The 21,466-nt window shown below is 33.7% G+C and overlaps 1 protein-coding gene across 2 annotated transcripts; it reads right to left on the reverse strand.

The window, feature by feature from the left end:
* Positions 1–5,752: 5,752 nt before the first annotated feature.
* LOC116140759 (pyruvate dehydrogenase E1 component subunit beta-1, mitochondrial-like) lies at positions 5,753–11,428 on the reverse strand. Of its 2 annotated transcripts, none has more exons than XM_031426338.1 (16): positions 11,269–11,428; positions 11,022–11,094; positions 10,870–10,923; positions 10,425–10,505; positions 10,308–10,334; positions 10,135–10,197; positions 9,848–9,934; positions 8,701–8,826; positions 8,369–8,502; positions 8,199–8,271; positions 7,988–8,053; positions 6,841–6,879; positions 6,629–6,753; positions 6,421–6,535; positions 6,091–6,196; positions 5,753–5,945 (listed from the first exon to the last, which is right to left on the reverse strand). In XM_031426338.1, the coding sequence occupies exons 2-15, from the start codon at positions 11,070–11,072 to the stop codon at positions 6,128–6,130; spliced, it is 1,110 nt and encodes a 369-aa protein (XP_031282198.1). In that variant the 5' UTR covers positions 11,073–11,094; positions 11,269–11,428; the 3' UTR covers positions 5,753–5,945; positions 6,091–6,127. The 2 variants fall into 2 exon arrangements, with proteins under 2 accessions (XP_031282198.1, XP_031282197.1); XM_031426337.1 differs by having other exon boundaries at positions 11,022–11,114.
* Positions 11,429–21,466: the final 10,038 nt, after the last annotated feature.

Here is a 21,466-nt window from a genome sequence, read left to right on the forward strand (position 1 = left end):
TCTAGATCATGTATTGCATTTGCGGACTCAAATATAATTTGTTCTTGTTTAAATACACTTCATCCAATAATTGTGCAATTACCTTTTACCTGTTTTGTTAATCCAGAACCTCAGAGTGGCAAGTTGAAGGGGATTGGTAAAAAAATTTCAAGGTTATATTTTAGTGCCCTCACACAATCATCATCCACAACCTGACATCAAAACCCTGGCCAAATGCTTTCTACATTAGTGTTTGCAATAGTAATAAACAAAGTTTCAATTCTAGTTCTAGGGCAATTCTTATTTCAATGTTTGCATATAAAAGATTGGGGAGTCCCAAATCCTATTCTAAAACAATGGTTAATAATTTGCAATGACAATTCTTCATTGTCAAATCTGTCATTTGGCAAAACAAAACAGAACACCTTTCCTTAAGCAAAGTATTTCAAAATTAGCTTTTGATCTTTTGCATATGGATGTATGGGCCCCTATAAGGTACCTACTTTTGGAAATGCTAAGATTTTTCTTACAATTTGGATGATTGCACTAGAGTGACATGATTTTCTTAATGCAATTTAAATCTGATGTTTTTCAGTTGCTTAAAAATTTCCTAATCATGGTACAAAATCAGTTTCAGTAACACCTAAATGCATTCGTTTTGATAATCTTAGAGTTTTTAATAGAAAATGCATGATTTGTTAGCAAGAGCTAGGTATTCAGCACCAAAGTTCATGGTTTACTCATCAACAAAATGGTATTGTGGAGAGAAAACACGAACATTTTACAATTGCTAGAGCCTTAAAGTTTCACTTAAACTGCCACACACACTTTGGGGCTACTGTTTTCAAACAACGTCTATTTAATTAATAGGTTCCAACCATTAGTCCTAAAAGGATCTCTCTTTTGAAAAATTATTGGCAAACCTCCTCTTGGCACATTTGAGAGTCTTTGGTGCTTAGTTACTCTACAATCTTACTCCCAAAGATAAATTTACCCCTAGGTCCATTCCAGTGTTTTTTGTAGGATATTTTTAGATAAAAAGGGATATTTGCTGTACAACTTAGACACTCATACATGTCATACCACCCAGAATGTGACCTTTATGAAACACATTTTTCGTTTCAGCTTGTCCAAAACAAATTATCAGTTTTTCCATCTGATTCCTTTTTAGAAATAGATTCTTCCAATACAATATTTCACAACCTTGCATACATGTAGATGATTTTCAGGTCACACATCAGATCCAGTTGTGTCTCTAATTCCCCCTGTCTCGAATAGCTCCAACAACAGATTCCCTATCACAAATACAACCTCTGCAGTGGTTCAACTCAAACCTCTCTATACCTTTAAGGAAATCCACAAGAATTACCAAACTCCATTAGACTACAGATACCACTATTCTACACTTCCCTCTCAACACAAACTCACTTAGTCAAATATCCAATTTCAAATTCCATAAATTACAGACACCTTTCACCACTTACCAAGCCTGCCTTAGTAAAATTTCCTCCTTAACTAACAGTTAATTTTTCCAAGCCTCCAAAGATCCTAACGGTTAGAAGCTAGTCAAAGGAAATCAAAGCTTTAAAGGACAATCTACTGGTCATTGGTTTCATTGCCCTTAGTAAAAGTCCAATCGGTGTAAATGGGTATATAAATTAAAGTGTTAATGCTTATGGCACTTTGGAGAGGTATAAAGCCGGTTGGTGGCCAAAGGTAACACACAAAGTTGGAATTGATTATGAGGAAACATTTTCTCTGTGTTTAAAATGGTGACTGTCAGGACCATTCTTTCTTTAGCTTCAATTCATGATGGCCTTGTATCACCTGATGTTGATAATGCATTCTTACAAGGTGATTTATCGAAGAAATTATAGTCTTTGCCTCAAGGTTTCATAAAACTTCTAGGACAGAATTTGGTTTGCAGACTTCACAAGTCCTTATATGGACTTAGACAGGCTTCTAGAGCTTGGAACTTTAAGCTCACTACAGCCTTGCTTCAAGGAGGTTTTCCCGAAGCAAAAACAAATTATTCCTCTTACAAAAGACATGGCACTCACATTGTGGTGGTTCTAGTTATGTTGATGACAAGTCATCACTGGGAGAATTTTGCATGATTCATGATACAAAAAGGTTACTTCAGTCGAATTTTAAGCTTAAGGATCTTGGGCTACTTAGATATTTCCTTGGTTTAGAGGTGGCTAGGTCTGCTAAAGGCATTTCCATTTGCCAACGTAATAGCCTTAGAATTAATTTCTGCTACTGGTTTATCAAGTGCTAGAACTGATAGTTATTCCCTTGACCACACATTAAGTTCACCTCTTTGGATTATTAACGTAGTCAATGTTCCTGGAGATCCCTTACTAAAAAGATGCTTCCGCTTATCAGCAGTTAATTGGTAAACTTCTGTACTTATGCATGACTCGCCATGATTTAAGCTATTAGTGAACTTGTTGAGTCAGTTTATGCATGCTCCTAAGGACTCACATATGCAAACAGCTTTAAAGATTGTGAAATATGTTAAATCTGCTCCTAGTTTGGGGTTATTTTTTTCCATCAAATGGTTCATTGCAGCTTACTACCTACTGTGATTCTGATTGGGTTCTTGTTTGCTTACAAGAAGATCAATCACTGGCTTTTGTGTTTTTTTAGTTTCTCTCTTATCTCCTGAAAATCTAAAAAACAAGTGATGGTTTCTGATTCTTCTCAGAACCTAGTACAGGGTCATGGCCTGAGTTTGTGAAATAGTTTGGTTGGTGTGCAAGTGTGACAAAAACATGGTTATCCTCCTTGTCTCTTGTTCCTTTGTTTTGTGATAACCAGTCAACCGCACATTGCTTCGAATCCGATATCATGAACGTACTAAGCATATTGATATAGACTATCATATTGTCCGAGAGAAATGTGTAGGTGGTCTTATTCAAACTCACATGTTCCCAGCCAGTGATCAAAGAGCAGGCATTTTTACTAAAGCACTTGGCGGTCCGCTCCATCATCACCTCTATCCAAGTTAAAAGTGTTACTTTATCACTCATCAACTTGAGGGGGGTATTGAAGATCAGTCCACTCAGTATACTCCAGCTCAGCTAACTTATCAAGTTTAGTATTAATGTTGCTTTACTTAAAAAAGTAACTATAGTTAAACTAAATTAGATGGAGTTGGTTGAGTTAGTTAGAGTTTCTTTTACTTAAAGGGTACTGTACAATATTATCGATAATATGAAGAAAACTCCTTTTCTACAACTTTCCTCTCTACCAAAAACTCTATATATTGGATTTGAATAAAATTTGTTCTTTATATTTAAAAAAAATGCTTATTGTATCAATTCATATAAAAAATAAGGATACAATTAACTTTTTATGAATGATTCGTATATAAAAAGACCTATTTATCTTTGCATTAATTAAAATAAAAAAGTTATTTGGTGGTGGGAGAAAGAATAATTCTCTCTCTCACTTTAAGTAAATATCAATTTAATGACATATTTTCCAAACATTGGTGTTGTAGTATTTAATCTAATTATATGTGTAGAGTTACTATAAAACTTATACCAACCATTATAAATTAATATAAAGAAGATATTTGTAATAAAAATTCAATTTCAAATAAAGTCTATTTTTAATTACCGACAAAGCAGTTGCTTTGAGATGCATAGTTCGGGTGATCAGCCATGGTTTCTAATATTTTTTTTAAAGAATTAACTTTAATTAATTGTCATTTCAAATCAATCTAATTGTCATTTCATAATTAATTGCAGGGCATATATTTAAAATAATATATATAGGATTTTTTGTACAATTTAAATAATGTCCAGACTTGAAATTTAAAACAATATATTATTGATTCACTGTACAGACTTAAAGTTATTGCGGTCAAGTCTATACACTAAATTCAAAAGTTAAGTTTAAGAATCAAATTTTTACTTTAATTAACTGTCATTTTTATTGCCAATACTTAGAATTAAAAAAATATTATATGCTTTTAGTGTCCGAACTTAAAAGGGTGATATAGAAACAAAAATAATGTTGAATTTGACTCATACAACAAATTATAAATTTTAATTATAATTACAGGTATGCTCTCGAATTAAACACTTTAATCAAAACAAACTAGTTATCTTGACTACACATCCAAGCTAACTAAACACATTTTGTATGAAAATGTGTTGCAAACGATTCTTACACTTGTAATAAGGATTACACTTCAACTGGGTGATAAATGTATGATAATATATTATATGATTTCATTGTACAGACTTAAAGTTAATGCTATTTTAACTTTGTTTTTTGGTTGATGTTGCAATAGTATAGGCGGGCCCTGGTCTTTTCACCGCTGTCTTTTCACACTCAGTACCTCTAGTCCTGGAATTGTCTCACCCTGATACTCCTAAGAGCACAAACATAGGTCAAATGGGCAAATAGGAGTACTACTGGCCAACTAGAGGTGAAAAATTTAGGTTGGGTTAAGGGGTCAACCTTAATTAACCGAAAAGATAAGGGTTAAACTTGGACCGTTAAGATGGCGGTCCGAGTAGACCTTAACCGCAGTAACCCCGGACAGGCCAGGTTAAACAATGGGAACCCGTAACGGCGGGTTGCTATTTGTCTCTTTTGCAAGAGACCCGGTAACCTGACGGGTGGTTGTGTGACACCCGGCGGGTTGGCGAAAAAAATAAAAAAAAATAAAAATTTTTATTTATTTTTCAATTACCTTTTAACCTTGAAATATAGCCGTTTTAGCCATTAATGGTCTTTTTCGTCATTTCTCTTTCCCAATTTTCCTATAAATTGGCCCTAAGTTCCACAACTCAAATTCTCTTCTCTATATTCTTTAATCTCTAATATCTCATTATCATTTATTAGTTTTTGCAATTTACTCATATTTTAATTTTTATTAGTTTTTACAATTTTTAATTCATATTTCCAATTTTCCAAATTCCAATTTTCATACTCCAAACGTAATTTTTCTTATATTATAATTTATTGTATCAAAATTAAATTATATTTGAATGTTACAACAAAAAAATGAATGAATTATTGAATTTGAAAAGTTAAATTAAAAACAATTATATTTATAATAATTATTATTTGAAAAGTTCAAATAAAAACAAAAAAATAGGAAAACGGGCTAACCCGGCCCAGCCGCCACCTAACGTCGGGTAGGGCTGGCGGGCCGGGTGGACCAATCATTTTGTGAGAAAATGGCAGGCCTAACCTGGCCTGCCGTGTGGCAGGCGGGTTCGGCCTGGCGCCGAACAAAGTAACCCATCATGGGCGGGTTGGGTCGGGCCGGACGGTTACTTTTCCACTTTTACTGCAACTAGGTAAATCACAAAAAAGTTAAACCAAAAATTGATCACCTATTAAGTTATCTAAGGTTTGTATAATGTATTTAATAGTTTATACAAGGATAAACTTATAGTAAGTGTTCATGGTGTTTTCAAGAGGTTAAATAAGGAAAAAAACATGAAAATAAATGCTTATAGTAGATTTATGGGATTCAACACCAAAAACAATATTCGCTTGCAATAAGAACTCATCAATGAATAAAATGAACCCTCTTGCTTTCTATCTAATTTGTGTTTTGTTTTCTACTGGCCAAAATTTAACCAAAAGTCGTTACTTATACCAGCTTGGGTTACGCCACATGCCGACCTTGTGACTTTGCCTAGGTGGCACTATACAACAGGTAGCTTGCAAACCACACTTTTCGTTATCAAATTATTTAGCGTATTTATTTTGAAGAGGTCTTTTTTATAAATAGAGATCCATACATAGAGATTCCAAATAAAACTTATTTTGGCTTCCACGATTTGAACATGTTACAAATTGATTGCCACATTAACATGACAAAACAGAGCAACAAAATTTCCCGTCATCATCAACAATCTCTGAATTATTTAGAAAGAAATTCCTCCCCAAAAGAGCTGAGAAGGGGAAAAAATGTACGATCCCTCTACCTGTTCCTGAAAAAGTTTTTTTTTGTTGGTTTGTCAGATATATCAAAGAACAAATAAACTAAAACCCAAGTTACGAGCTTTTAATCAACAGCTACAAGAAAAAAGCTTCTAGACAAAACTACTTCACGAAAGAGACAACAATAAAACCAACCTGGAGTTGACACCACTTATGGGCTCAATCAGGAAAACTATGCAACTGCAGCCATTGGCACAGATCGATAGCACGCTCTCTTTGCAGCACGGACAATATCTTCAACCTGCAAAAACAGTGAACCAAGAAAATAAGTTATAACAAAAACAGTAAGGCATTAAAAAAAACCTCTTTAACCTAAATACACATCTAATATATCAATTTCCATAAGATACTAAGACATAGATCATGCTTTCAAAACATCTACCAACAGTAAGATGGCCTGTAGCTGAATGCATCAGAAGCAAGTAAAAGTGATCAAACAAGAAGAATAGTAGAAACATAGATGACCTGTGGGACAGCCATTCTCTCAAGATTGGCGGCATATGGCATGGGTACATCAGCTCCAGCAATCCTCTCAACCGCTGCATCAAGATATCCAAAGCTCTCTTCAACAACAGAAGCGCTGTTTGGAGAAAAAAGCATATTCAGCAAGTGTATCAAGGCACCTGAAAACTGATCAGCAGAATTTAAATATCTAAGTGGGAAGAAAACAAACCAGATTTCAGCACCAACTCCATGTTGAGGGAACCCTTCTTCAACTGTTACCAGTCTGTTCGTTTTCCTGACCGAAGCATTAATTGTGGCTCTATCTAGTGGCCTGATTGAGCGCAAGTTTATTACCTATATTAACAGAATCAGTTATCAAATCCTATGAACTAAAAACGAGACATTTGGAAGTACATATTGATCATTCCGGTATCAATATACCTCAGCGCTGATTCCTTCCTTTGCCAGTATCTCAGCAGCCTGAACAAGAAGCAATAAAAATATACCCAATGAATAAAAGAAGAATATCGCCGAACTGACATAATTCAAAAGGAAACTTTTCAATGGAATTGCACGAGTTACTCGCAAATGAACTAAAAGCGCAGCAATATTCACCGGCTTATGAGATATATAGTATCATGTTCCAGTTATTTATATAAATGAAAATATAAAAATATAAAACAAACCAGGTGAAACAAAAAAGTTATTTAAGGTGTTGTTGATTTGAGCCTGAGCTCAAATCTTCATATAATGTTAAATCAAAGAAAAGCCACTAAGGCTTTTTTAGATACCCATCTAACAACTCAAACAATTGAGCTAGGCAGTGGGCCTTTTCTAGGCTTGGGTAGAACTCTCTTTGAAAAACTGGCTTGCCAAGGGAGGGTGCCCAAGCCCTTATAAACCCACATGCCCACCCTTTTCCCTTCCAATGTAGGATCCTAACACACCACCACGCTTCCGCAACCGAAGTCCACGTCAGCCTCTTTACCCCCATCAGCCTTTTTACCCCTTGGGTGACTACGCGGATCCCTTTTCGCTTAGGCCTCCATGCCCTTTCTTGGGGTAGCAGCCCGGGCCCAAGGTAAGCCTGCCACAAGTCAGCATGCCATGCATGCACTACCACGTAGGCACAAGATCATGCTTTGATACAATTTGATAGATACCCATCTAACAACTCAAACAATTGAGCTAGGCAGGGGGCCTTTTGTGGGCTTGGGTAGCTCTCCTTGAAAAACTGGCTTGCCAAGGGAGGGTGCCCAAGCCTTATAAACCCACATGCCCACTCTTTTGCCTTCCAATGTGGGATCCTAACAGACTTTTCCCCGTATTCACTTCCATTACTATTAAGGATCCTAAAGAATGCCACATCATGGGTGCTTATAAAGTCTCATTCACCCAAACCATTTGGAACATCCTATTTTACTTTCGATTGTCAAAACCATTATAAGGTACACAATATTACTTACGTGCCTCCGAAGACAAATTTTCTTTCAATAGATTGAATCTAATTACTCAAATTACAGCACATAATACAAGATGATAATACTGCAGTCTGCATTTAAAAGAGCTACAGAATGGCAAAACAAACCTTAAGTGAAAAGCCCACCATCTTTGAGAAAGCTGTGATAGTTACATCCTTTCCTTCTCTCTCGATCTGTTAGATGTAGATAATTGCAAGGTAAATATAAGTGTAAAGACAATACAACATAATAAAATGTGAGAAACAAAGAACCACTAATGGCAGAGACATCAACAGCAAGCAAGACTCAACAGAAGCTCCAAGGGTTCAGGACCATTACCTTAGCTTTTCCAATTGGAAGGCAAAAACTAGAATCAAGAACTTCAGCTGAAACAGGGAATGACTCGCCATATCTGAAGCACAAAATTTCCAGTTCACAAAATCTTTGTAAAAGAAAACTGATGATTCCTAATTATACATTATAATCGAATACTGAGCTAAACTACTTACAGCAACTCATTTTCGAGGAAAACAACAGGATCGGGATCCCTTATAGCGGCTTTTAGCAGTCCACGGGCATCTTCTGAACTATACGGAGACAGTACTTTCAACCCAGGGCAAGAGGCATACCAAGCTGCATAACACTGTAGAGGAAGCCAAAAGAAGCATTATTGAATACTTGGCCCCCATTAACTGAAAACCAAATGTGCATTAGAAAAATCATAAGCAATTAAGGGTGAACACAGGGTCTCATACAGGATATAAATAGACACAATTTAGATTTGGAAGGAAAAGATAACTAATAAGGTGATAGGATAAAAAGAATATTTGGGGATCCATACGTGAGAGTGTTGAGCACCAACTCCAGCAGCAGCACCATTAGGCCCTCTGAAAACAATGGGAACATTTATCTGGCCAGCAGACATGTAATTTGATTTTGCAGCAGAATTTATGATGTGGTCAATCGCCTGTAATAGAATCAATAACAGCTATCAACAAGAGATATTCATCAAAAGAAATATCATTAGGAAATACTACAAACGTAAACAGTGAAAATCATGTTAAGCAGGCATTAAAATCCATCACTGCCAATGTAAAAGATTGACACAACATAGAAGTGGAATTATAAATGCTATGCCCATGCCTCAATCATCCCATAGTTTACAAGGATTTTATTACTAAAGTTACAATTACGATGATAAGATCGCGAAACACAAATATCCTACTTCATCATTTCAGAACATCAATGGGTCCGTTTGGTTTGTTATTTTGGATAGGATTTTGGAAATAATATTGAGTAGTTAAATAGAGTAATTATTACGAGGTAAAATTTAAAAATTAACAAAAAAAACCCCTAGGTTTGCTAATTTAACTAAACACCCCAACATATAAAAAATTTGTAAAATAACAAAAACACCCCCACCCACCAACAGTGTCAGATTCCGGCTACCACTGCCGGAATTTGGTCGGAATCTGGTGTTACGACGCAGACCGATCGGATCTGGCCGGTCGTGCGTCGATCTGACCTTTTCTGGATCTGGTCGTCGACAACCGCAAAAGGCCAGATCCACTATGGATTTGGCCGAAAAAGGCCAGATCGGCGAATTACCAGCCAGTTCCGGTCGTTTGTGGGCCATTGTGACAGATTCTGGCTACCACCGACGGTGGTTGCCGGAATCTAGCAACTATGGGTGGGTGGGGGTGTTTTTGTTAATTTTTAAACTTTTTTTTCCGGGGGTGTTTAATTAAATTAATAAACTTAAGGGATCTAAAAGTAATTAAACAAAATATAATAGTATTTCCTAAATAATTAAACAAATAGTTATTTTGAGAATAGGATTGGGAGTAGGGTATGAAATAATAAACCAAACAGACCCAATATTCGTTTCCAAATAAAATGCTTTAACTAAGCATATATGATTCTAGCCTTTGTGAGAATAGACTAGCAGTTTAATAAACTATAGGCAATCTAACATGGAACCCACTGACCTGCATGGCGAAGTTAAACGTCATAAACTCCACAACAGGCTTGAGACCATAGTAAGCAGCCCCAACTCCAATCCCAGTGAAACCAGCCTGTAAAGCGATGTAACAAAAATTAAAATGCGCATACAATTGTCACCAAGAACTGAAACAATTAAATTCAATATCATTATTATTAACGATTGATATAAGCTTTAGCAGTAAACTACACCAAGAGAGGGAGATAATCATCACTAATTCCTCAACTACTTTAGTAACAACAAACGATAATCAAGTCAAATAAAAGCAATAACCTCGGTGATTGGGGTATCAAGGACCCTCTCAGGACCATACTTGTCCAAAAGCCCTTTGGATATCTGTACAAAACAAAAAGTAAAATCTGATAAGCAGAAGAAAGTAGATACACTTGCTGGCCTTGAAAAAACACAGAGAATTAAAGATTATCTGCTCAAGAAGAAAGTCTAACCTTGTAAGCACCCTGATATTCCCCAACCTGCACTCAAAAGGCATAAATGAAATTAATAACATGAATAAAAAAGAAAAAACTTTATACAAAACATAATTCCTGATCATTTCTCCTCACCTCTTCACCCATCAAGAAAACTTTAGGATCCGCAGACATCTCCTCATCAAGTGCAGAGTTCAAAGCCTCTCTAACATTGATCTGCTCCCACAAAATCAATAATTCAGTTATTTTAGGAGGTAAAACAGCATGCCTTAATGCAGAAAGACTAAAACAAAAGATGAATTCTCCAATAACATCTCCCAAAATAGACTAACACTTTTTTAACACAAAAAGAAAAGGAAATATACACAAGAATTACAAAAAATAAACATGTAACTTCTCAAATCCAGATAGTTAAAAGCCATATAAAAAACACTGTCCTCTAACAAAATTCCATAACCAATATGAACAAAAAGAGACATAATACTCAATGTCAACTATATATGAACATAAAACAAACATATCATCCTAATGCCAAATTCAAAACAAAATGCAAAAACTATAAGGTAGAAGGCACAATCACCTCTTTAGCTGCAGACGAATAACTCCTCAACGCCGACGCCACCGGACGTATTCTCTGATAAAAGAAAAATGAAATAAAAAATAAAAACATTAAAGCCTATAAAATAACACAAAATTAAAAAAAAAAAAAAAAAAATTCTGAAAAAGGCGTACCATAGCCGGAGAAAGACCAGCAGTCATTTTCTGTCTAATAATTCCCAACATGTTTATCTCTTTCCTTTAAAAGCTGCTCCAATTAACAACAACATAAATTAAAAATTGTTAGAACAAAATATTATTAAGAAATTAATTAATACGCAAATCAAACGAATGACTGGTGTTAGGTATTAAGCAATAAAATCGAGCTCAAAAGAAAGCAAGAAAAATGAAATCTAACGAAGAGATTTGAACGCAGACGCACCTCGTTTGGTTGTTTGAAATGGCTAAAGACGAAAATTAGCAACGATCCGATCGCCGAAAAGAGTTATTATGAAATGAGCAGACCTACCACTACTTAGAACTGATATTAATTTTTATTTTTTATTTTTTATTTTAATTATTTTATATTTCCATTTAGAGCCTTTAGACCAATCTTTTCTTTTCTTTAGCATTTTGTAGTTTTGCTTTGCCTTTCGCGGATAACTATCACATGAGCTGAGATTTAGAGTAGGCATTTTTCGTCACTTACATTGCCTAGTCATTGTGCGGTCAAGATTTGATCTTACGTCACCTAGGGTACAATCAGTCGGTTAACATTCATAAAGATCTAACAATTTTTTGAACGGTCTAAATACATTGGACATACCAGTGCCGTTAATCTGATTAATTATTTTTAAAATGATGATAGATGTAATATTCCAATCTAATCAAATATTTTTTTAAAGATAAGGTATCTTAAGTAACAGTAATTATGATCTCTGTTGCAGAGAATAATTGCCTCCAATGCCGATTCGTTGAATATGGTGGGTGTACCTATTGGATTCGCCAATCGCCTGCACTTCGAAATATCTTTTGCTAGTTTAATACCAGTTTTTGGACATGTAGCAGGGACGTTGTGGTCATTTACGAAAGTATATGAGGGCATATTTGGTAGAGCACTACTGAGCGGGGTCAAAAAATGAGAAACTGAATGTGACACTTGAAGGACCCACAGTGCCGCAGAGAATAATCAACAAACGACAGCCGTTGATGAAGAAATTTAACACTGAATAAAAAAACAGTGAAAGTAGGTGAGGTGGGGTGTGCACACCGAACAACCACCCGAAACGTTCCTAACTACTAACCAATTGGGGAATGTACTAACCAAACCAACCTTGGTTTGGGTCTATTCATGTTTTTATAATTTTAGCATACAACTCATTCAAACACGGTTAGAAATTCTTTTTGTCAACCTTGGTGTTCTATGGAGAATTTCTTCAGGTTATTTTAACTTTGTTTTTTGGTTGATTTATCAACAGTACCGTTGATCTTGAAAACTCGTAGGCTTGGGCCTCTGGTCTTTTCACGCTCAATGCCTCCAGTTCTAGGAGTCTTCTCACCCTGCTATCTTCCTACGAGCACAAACATAGGTCAAAGGGGCTAGTAGGAGGACTACTGGCGGCTAGGTAAATCACAAAGAAGTAAAACCGAAAATTTGATCACCTATTAGGTCTATCGAAGGCTCGTATAATATATTTAATATGTTTATACAAGGATAAACTTATTAGTAAGTGTTCATTGGTGTTTTCAAGAGAGTTAAGTAAGGAAAAAGCATGCTTTCTATCTAATTTTGTGTTTTGTTTCCTACTTGGCTAAATTTGAGCAAAAGTCGTTACTTTATACTCAGCTTGGGTTACGCCACATGCCTACCTTGTGACTTTGACTAGGTCAAGCAATAAATACAGTGTAGCTTAAGAAAGGTTGAGCGCGTCTTCGTCTCCAAATTAATCTTTATATAACTCAAACTCTTTATTATAAAAAGTTTATTCATAAAAATAAGAGTTCAATAGACTTTTTATTTTTTAAATATAAGAGCATCTCTAAATAACTTTTTATATGACTCAAACTCTTTATTATAAGAGTCTATCTATAAAAACAAGAGTCCAACAGACTTTTTATCCTTTAAATATAAATTAAAAAGTGAGTTTGACTCTCCACATCTATAGAGTCAAGTTTCACGCTCTATCCTAATTTTAACTAATAAACGACAAGTTTCTATGTATTTTATTTATTAATTATTTCGCTTATTAAGTCTCTTTCTTGAAAATAAAAACCATCTTCATTAAATTTAAGCAGTCCATTGGATTTGAATGAAAATTTTGTTTATTATATTTATAAATTAATGAAGATGCTCTTTATTTATATGAAATATGTTCTTTAAAATAAAAAGTGTTATTGAAGATGCTCTAAGTTAAAGAGTGAGTTTGACTCTTCATATCTAGAGAGTCAAATTTCACTCTCTATCATAATTTTAATTAATAAATTACAAGTTTTAATACATTTCATTTATTAATTTTCTATCTTATTAACTTTATTTCTATGCATTGGCTCTCTACATCTAAAGAGTCTATTGGATTTAAATAAAATTTTGTTCTTTATATTTAGAAATTAATGAATATACTCCTTATTTATACGAAAGACGCTCTTTAAAATAAAGAGCACCATTGGAGATGCTCTTAATAAAAACAAAATTTTTATTCAAATCCAATAGACTTTCTAGATGTTGAGAGCCAATGCATAGAAAGAGACTTAAAGCATCTCCAAATAACTCTTTATATGACCCAAACTCTTTATTATAAAGAGTTTGTTCATAAAAACAAGAGTATAATAGACTCTTTTTCCTTTGAATATAAATCAAAGAATGAGTTTGGCTTTCTGCATCTAAAGAGTCAGAGCATCTCCAAAAGACTCTTTATATGACCCAAACAAGAGTCAAACATACTTTTTATTCTTTAAATATAAATTAAAGAGTGAATTTGACTCTCCATATTTAGAGAGTCAAATTTCATTCTCTATCCTAATTTCAAATAATAAATTGCAAGTTTCTATGCATTTTATTTATAATTTATCTCTCCTATTAAGTTTCTTTCTTGAAAAAACATATTCTCTCTCTTAAAATTTAAAGAGTCTATTGTATTGAAGATACAGTCCACTTCAATATAACTTCAGTATACTCCAGCTCAGCTCAACGTATCAAGTATAGCTCATTAATGTTGCTTTAGTTAAATGTAACTATAGTTAACTAAATTAGTTGAGTTGGTTGAGTTAGTTAGAGTTTATTTTTACTTAAAGTGTACTGTACAACATTATTTGATAATATGAAGAAAACTCTTCTTTCTACAACTTTCCTCTCTACCGAAAATCTTATATGGTATCAAAGCTTAGGGTTTGATCTCCTAAGAATTCACTTCCTTTCGTCAACAATTGATCTTGATTAGCTCATCAATTTCTCTGATCTAGTTTAAGCTTCAACCTATTCTGCACAATCAGCTCACAGTGATGAATTCCAACAGTGAATCAATGATGAATCTCTCAGATACAAACTCGTCACTGTATATTCATTCATCTGATACTCCGAGGGCTGTTTTGGTAATTGAACAACTTACAGATACTGAAAATTACGGAATCTGGAGCAGAGCCATGACAGTCTCACTTAGGGCTACAGAAAACTTGGTTTTGGTGATGGTACATGCAAGAAACCATCCGATTTGAGCTTAGGAGCACAATGGGAACGATGCAATTCACTAGTCTTGGCGTGGATCTTTAATACAATATTAAAAGAGATCTTCAATGGCATCATATATTCCACTAGTGCGTATCAAGTTTGGTAGGATCTACAAGAGCAATATCATAAAGTGAGTGGTACAAGAATCTTTGGAATCCATCGAGAGATTGTTAATCTCACACAAGGTACTATGTCCGTAGCCATCTATTACAACAAATTAAAAGCGTTGTGGGATGAATTAAGTTCACAAATTAGTTTACCACCACATGATAGTATATTGGCTAAGGCTTACCTTGAGCATTTAAACCAACAGAGATTACTATAATTTCTAATGGGATTAAATGACACTTATTCTATGGTTCAAAGGCAAATCCTATTGATGTCACCTCTGCCCTTTGTAAAACAAGCATATTATGTTGTCAATCAAGATGAAAGTTAGAGAATACTGTCGAGAAATAATAGTGGCTCAGAGGCAACCACTGCTTTATATGCACAAAACACACTGAAAGAGCAAAACCTCAATCCCAAATATAAAGGGAAAAACCCTTATATAGAGTGTGAGTTTTGTCATCTACCAGGGCACAAAAGGAATACATGTTATAAAATTCATGGTTATCCAGCTGATTATAAAAGGAAGAATGAATCAAAGAACATGGCACAACTAATCAAGCACATACACAGCTTGATACAACCTCTAACACTTTTGTGGAATCACCAAAAGGTTCAAATTCATTAGGTACGATTCTTTAGGCAAAACAATACTCCCAGCTACGTCAACTTCTTGGAAAGGAGAATATCTCAGCATCAACTAATGTGGCAGGTATAGCTACATCACTTTTATCCTGTTTTAATAACACTACAAGTTGGATTATAGATTCAGGGGCAACAGATCATATGACTAGTAGATTGTCTAGCTTAAATGCACCTATTAACATAACTTCTCATCCAGAAACTTAAGTGGGCCTACCAAACGGAACCAAAACAAAAATTAAGCACATTGGATCTGTTAGGATAAATGATATGATTAGTCTAGATCATGTATTGCATTTGCCGGACTTCAAATATAATTTGTTCTTTGTTTCTAAATACACTTCATCCAATAATTGTGCAATTACCTTTTACCCTGATTTTTGCTTAATCCAGGACCTCTGGAGTGGCAAGTTGAAGGGGATTGGTAAAAAATTTCAAGGCTTATATTTTCATGTGCCCTTCACACAATCATCACTCCACAACTCTGACATCAAAACCCTGGCCAAAATGCTTTCTACACTTAGTGTTTGCAATATAGTAATAAACAAAGTTTCAATTCCTAGTTCTAGGGCAATTTCTGATTTCAATGTTTTGCATAAAAGATTGGGGCATGTCCCAAATCCTATTCTAAAACAAATGGTTAATAATTTGTCAATTGACAATTCTTCACATTGTCAAATCTGTCCTTTGGCAAAACAAACCAGAACACCTTTTCCATTAAGCCAAAGTATTTCAAAATCAGCTTTTGATCTTTTGCATATGCATGTATCGGGCCCCTATAAGGTACCTACTTTTGGAAATGCAAGATTTTTTTCTTACAATTGTGGATGATTGCACTAGAGTGACATTGATTTTCTTAATGCAATTTAAATCTGATGTTTTTCAGTTGCTAAAAAATTTCCTAATCATGGTACAAAATCAGTTTCATGTAACACCTAAATGCATTCGTTCTGATCATTTCTTAGAGTTTTTTAATAGAAATTGCATGACTTGTTAGCAAAGCTAGGTATTCAGCACCAAAGTTCATGTGTTTACTCTCCACAACAAAATGGTATTGTGGAGAGAAAACACATGCACATTTTACAGGTTGCTAAAGCCTTAAAGTTTCACTCTAAACTGCCACACACACTTTGGGGCTACTATATTCAAACAACGGTCTATTTATTAATAGGTTCCCAACCATTATCCTAAAAGGTATCTCTCCTTTTGAAAAATTATTTGGCAAACCTCCTTCCTTGGCACATTTGAGAGTCTTTGGTTGCTTAGTTTACTCTACAATCCTTACTCCCAAAGATAAATTTACCCCTAGGTCCATTCCAAGTGTTTTTGTAGGATATTTTTTAGATAAAAAGGGATATTTGCTGTACAACTTAGACACTCATACAATTCATACCACCCAAGATGTGACCTTTTATGAACACATTTTTCCTTTCAGCTTGTCCAAAACAGATTTATCAGTTTTTCCATCTGATTCCTTTTTAGAAATAGATTCTTCCAATACACATATTTCACAACCTTGCATACATGTAGATGATTTTCTAGGTCACACATCAGATCCAGTTATGTCTCTTAATTCCCCACCTGTCTCGAATATGCCTCCAACAACAGATTCCCCTATCACAAATACAACCTCTACAGCTGATGCTTCAACTCAACCCTCTCCTATACCTTTAAGGAAATCCACAAGAATTACCAAACCTCTCATCTAGACTACAGACTACCACTGTCCTACACTTCCCTCTTCACCACAAACTCACTTAGTCAAATATCCAATTTCAAATTCCATAAATTACAGACACCTTTCACCCACTTACCAAGCCTGCCTTAGTAAAATTTCCTCCTTAACTAAACTAGTTAATTTTTCCCAAGCCTCCAAAGATCCTAACTGGGTAGAAGCTATGTCAAAGGAAATCAAAGCTTTAGAGGACAATCATACCTGGTCATTGGTTTCATTGCCCTCTAGTAAAAGTCCAATCGGGTGTAAATGGGTATATAAATTAAAGTTTAATGCTTATGGCACTTTGGAGAGGTATAAAGCCCAGTTGGTGGCCAAAGGTTACACACAACAAGTTGGAATTGATTATGAGGAAACATTTTCTCCTGTTGTTAAAATGGTGACTGTCAGGACCATTCTTTCTTTAGCTTCAATTCATGATTGGCCTTTGTATCACCTTGATGTTGATAATGCATTCTTACAAGGTGATTTATTAGAAGAAATTTATATGTCTTTGCCTCAAGGTTTCCATAAACCTTCTAGACAGAATTTGGTTTGCAGACTTCACAAGTCCTTATATGGACTTAGACAGGCTTCTAGAGCCTGGAACTTTAAGCTCACTACAGCCTTGCTTCAGGGAGGTTTTTCCCAAGCAAAATCAAATTATTCCCTTTTATCAAAAGACATGGCACTCACATTGTGGTGGTTCTAGTTTATGTTGATGACATAGTCATCACTAGGAGTAATTCTAACATGATTCATGATACAAAAAGGTTACTTCAATCGAATTTTAAGCTTAAGGATCTTGGGCTACTTAGATATTTCCTTGGTTTAGAGGTGGCTAGGTCTGCTAAAGGCATTTCCATTTGCCAACGTAAGTATGCCTTAGAATTAATTTCTGCTACTGGTTTATCAAGTGCTAGACCTGATATTATTCCTCTTGACCAACACATTAAGTTCACCTCTTTGGATTATGATAAGCAGTTCAATGTTCCTGGAGATCCCTTACTAAAATATGCTTTTGCTTATCAGCAGTTAATTGGTAAACTTCTGTACTTATGCATGACTCGCCATGATTTAAGCTATTTAGTGAACTTGTTGAGTCAGTTTATGCATGCTCCTAAGGACTCACATATGCAAACAGCTTTAAAGATTGTGAAATATGTTAAATCTGCTCCTAGTTTGGGGTTATTTTTTCCATCAAATGGTTCATTGCAGCTTACTACCTACTGTGATTCTGATTGGGCTTCTTGTTTGCTTACAAGAAGATCAATCACTGGCTTTTGTGTTTTTTTAGGTTCCTCTCTTATCTCCTAAAAATCTAAAAAACAAGTGACGGTTTCTCGATCTTCTTCAGAAGCCAAGTACAGGGCCATGGCCTTTGTAGTTTGTGAAATAGTTTGGTTGGTGCAATTGTTGACAAAACTTGGTTATCCTCCTTTGTCTCTTGTTCCTTTGTTTTGTGATAACCAGTCAGCCTTGCACATTGCTTCGAATCCGATATTTCATGAATGTACTAAGCATATTGATATAGACTATCATATTGTCCGAGAGAAATTGCAGGTTGGTCTTATTCAAACTCACTATGTTCCCAGCGGTGATCAAAGGGCAGGCATTTTTACTAAAGCACTTGGCGGTCAGCTCCATCATCACCTCTTATCCAAGTTAAGAGTGTTCAATCTTTATCACTCACCAACTTGAGGGGGGGTATTGAAGATACTGTCCACTTCAGTATACTCCAGCTCAGCTCAACTTATCAAGTATAGCTCATTAATGTTGCTTTAGTTAAATGTAACTATAGTTAACTAAATTAGTTGAGTTGGTTGAGTTAGTTAGAGTTTACTTTTACTTAAAGTGTATTGTACAACATTATTTGATAATATGAAGAAAACTCCTCTTTCTACAACTTCTTCTCTACCGAAAATCTTATATATTGGATTTGAATAAAAAATTTGTAGTTTGCTTTTACTTAAAGTGTACTGTACAATATTATTCGATAATATGAAGAAAACTCCTCTTTCTACAACAAGTTTCTATATATTTAATTTATTAATTTTCTCTCATATTAGAGCATCTCCAATGGTGCTCTTTATTTTAAAGAGCATTTTCATTAATTTTTAAATATAAAGAACGCAATTTTTATTCAAATCCAATAGACTTTTTAAATTTAATGAAGATGCTCTTTATTTTTAAGAAAGATACTTAATGGGAGAGAGAATTAATAAATAAAATACACAGGAACTTGTAGTTTATTAATTAAAATTAGGATAGAGAGTGAAATTTGACTCTCTAAACGTGGAGAGTCAAACTCACTCTCTAATTTATATTTTAAAGATAGAGAACATGTTGGACTCTAGTTTTTATGGATAGACTTTTTATAATAAAGAGTTTAGGTCATATAAAAAGTCATTTGGAGATGCTCTTAAGTCTCTTTCTTTAAAATAAAGAGCATCTTCATTAAATTTAAACAGTCAATTGGATTTGAATGAAAATTTTGTTTATTATATTTAGAAATGAATGAAAATGCTCTTTATTTATATGAAATATATTCTTTAAAATAAAGAATATCATTGGAGATGCTTTAAATTAAAGAGTGAGTTTGACTCTCCATATCTAGAAAATCAAATTTCATTCTCTATCATAATTTTAATTAATAAATTACAAGTTTCAATGCATTTTATTTATTAATTCTCTCTCCTATTAACTCATTTTCTATGCATTGGCTCTCTACATCTAGAGAGTTTATTGAATTTGAATAAAAATTTTGTTCTTTATATTTAGAAATTAATGAATATACTTCTAATTTATACGAAAGATGCTCCTTAAAATAAAAAGCATCATTGGAGATGTTTTTAATAAGAACAAAATTTTTATTCAAATCCAATAGACTTTCTAGATGTGGAGAGCCAATACATAGAAAGAGGCTTAGAACATTTCCAAATGACTCTTTATATGACTCAAACTCCTTATTATAAAGAGTTTGTCCATAAAAACAAGGGTCTAATAGACTCTTTTTTCTTTGAATATAAATTAAAGAATGAGTTTGACTCTATGTATCTAAAGAGTCAGAGCATCTCTAAAAGACTCTTTATATGACCCAAACTTTTTACTATAAAAAGTTTATCCATATTTATCTAAAGTGTCAAATAAGACTCTTTATTCTTTAAATATAAATTAAGGAGTGAATTTGACTCTCCATATTTAGAGAGTCAAATTTCACTAGCTATCCTAATTTAAATAATAAATTATAAGTTTCTATGTATTTTATCTATGATTTATCTCTCCTATTAAGTTTCTTTCTTGAAAAAACATATTTTTTTCTCTTAAAATTTAAAGATTCAATTGGATTTGAATAAAAAATTTATTCTTTATATTTAAAACAAAAATGTTTGTTGGATCAATTCATATAAAAAAATAGGGATATATTTAACTTTTTATAGGGTAATTCATATATAAAAATACCTATTTGTCTTTGCAGAATTAAAAACTAAAAAAATTATTTGGTGGTGGGAGAGAGAATTAAATAAAATTTAAATTTCGATAATGAAAAATAGACTTTATTTGAAATTAAATTTTTATTACAAATATCTTCATTATAATTAAATTTATAATTGTTGGTATAAGTCAACTTTATAGTAACTCTTAACATATAATTAGATTAAAATGATGATAACCAACCCAATGTTTTGAAAATATGTCATTAGAATTTGATTTTCACTTAATGATGGGAGAGCATAGTTCGTGGTGATCAACCATGGTTTCTTTAATATTCTTTTTTTAAAGAATTAACTTTAATCTCATTGTCATTTCAAATCAATCTCATTGTCATTTCAAATCAATTGCAGGGAATATAATTTAAAATAATATATTATAAGATTTTAGTGTGCACTTAAAGTTAATTGCTCGGACTTGAAATTTAAAACAATATATTATATGATTTCATTGTACAGACTTAAAGTTAGTGCGGTCAAGTCTGTACACTAAATTCAAAAGTTAATGTTCACAGAATCAAATTTTTTACTTTAATTTAACTGTCATTTCAATTGCCAGTACTTAGAATTTAAAATGAAATATTATATGCTTTTAGTGTCCTGAGCCCTGACTCGGAACTTAAAAGGGTTATATAGATAAAACAAAAATTAATATTAAATTTGACTCGTGCCAACAATTATAAATTTAATTATAATTGACAAAACAATGCTTCTCAAATAAACACTTTTAATCAACAACAAAACTACTATACTTGGCTACACATCCAAGCTAACTCAACCTACTTTGTACCTTTGTATGAAAATGTGTTGCAAAAGGTTCTTACACTTGTAATAAGGATTACACTTCCAACTTTGTGTGATAAAGGTATGACACAAAGAAAAAAGTTTGTACTTGCAAACGGGATTACACTTGCAAAACGTGTACCTTTACATGTTTTGTTTTTTTTTTGTTTTTTGTTTT

The sequence above is a fragment of the Pistacia vera genome, unplaced genomic scaffold (genome assembly GCF_008641045.1).
Source record: "Pistacia vera cultivar Batoury unplaced genomic scaffold, PisVer_v2 Contig377, whole genome shotgun sequence".
Lineage (NCBI taxonomy): Eukaryota > Viridiplantae > Streptophyta > Magnoliopsida > Sapindales > Anacardiaceae > Pistacia > Pistacia vera.

Bases quoted from the DNA above. Each gene is read 5' to 3' on its own strand.
- LOC116140759 (XM_031426338.1), bottom strand. From the start codon at position 11,072: ATGTTGGGAATTATTAGACAGAAAATGACTGCTGGTCTTTCTCCGGCT. The intron at 10,924-11,021 runs GTACGCCTTTTT...TTCTTTTATCAG, and splicing joins CTGGTCTTTCTCCGGCTATG to AGAATACGTCCGGTGGCGTC. The intron at 6,197-6,420 runs GTCATCTATGTT...CTGTTTTTGCAG, and splicing joins AGAGAATGGCTGTCCCACAG to GTTGAAGATATTGTCCGTGC.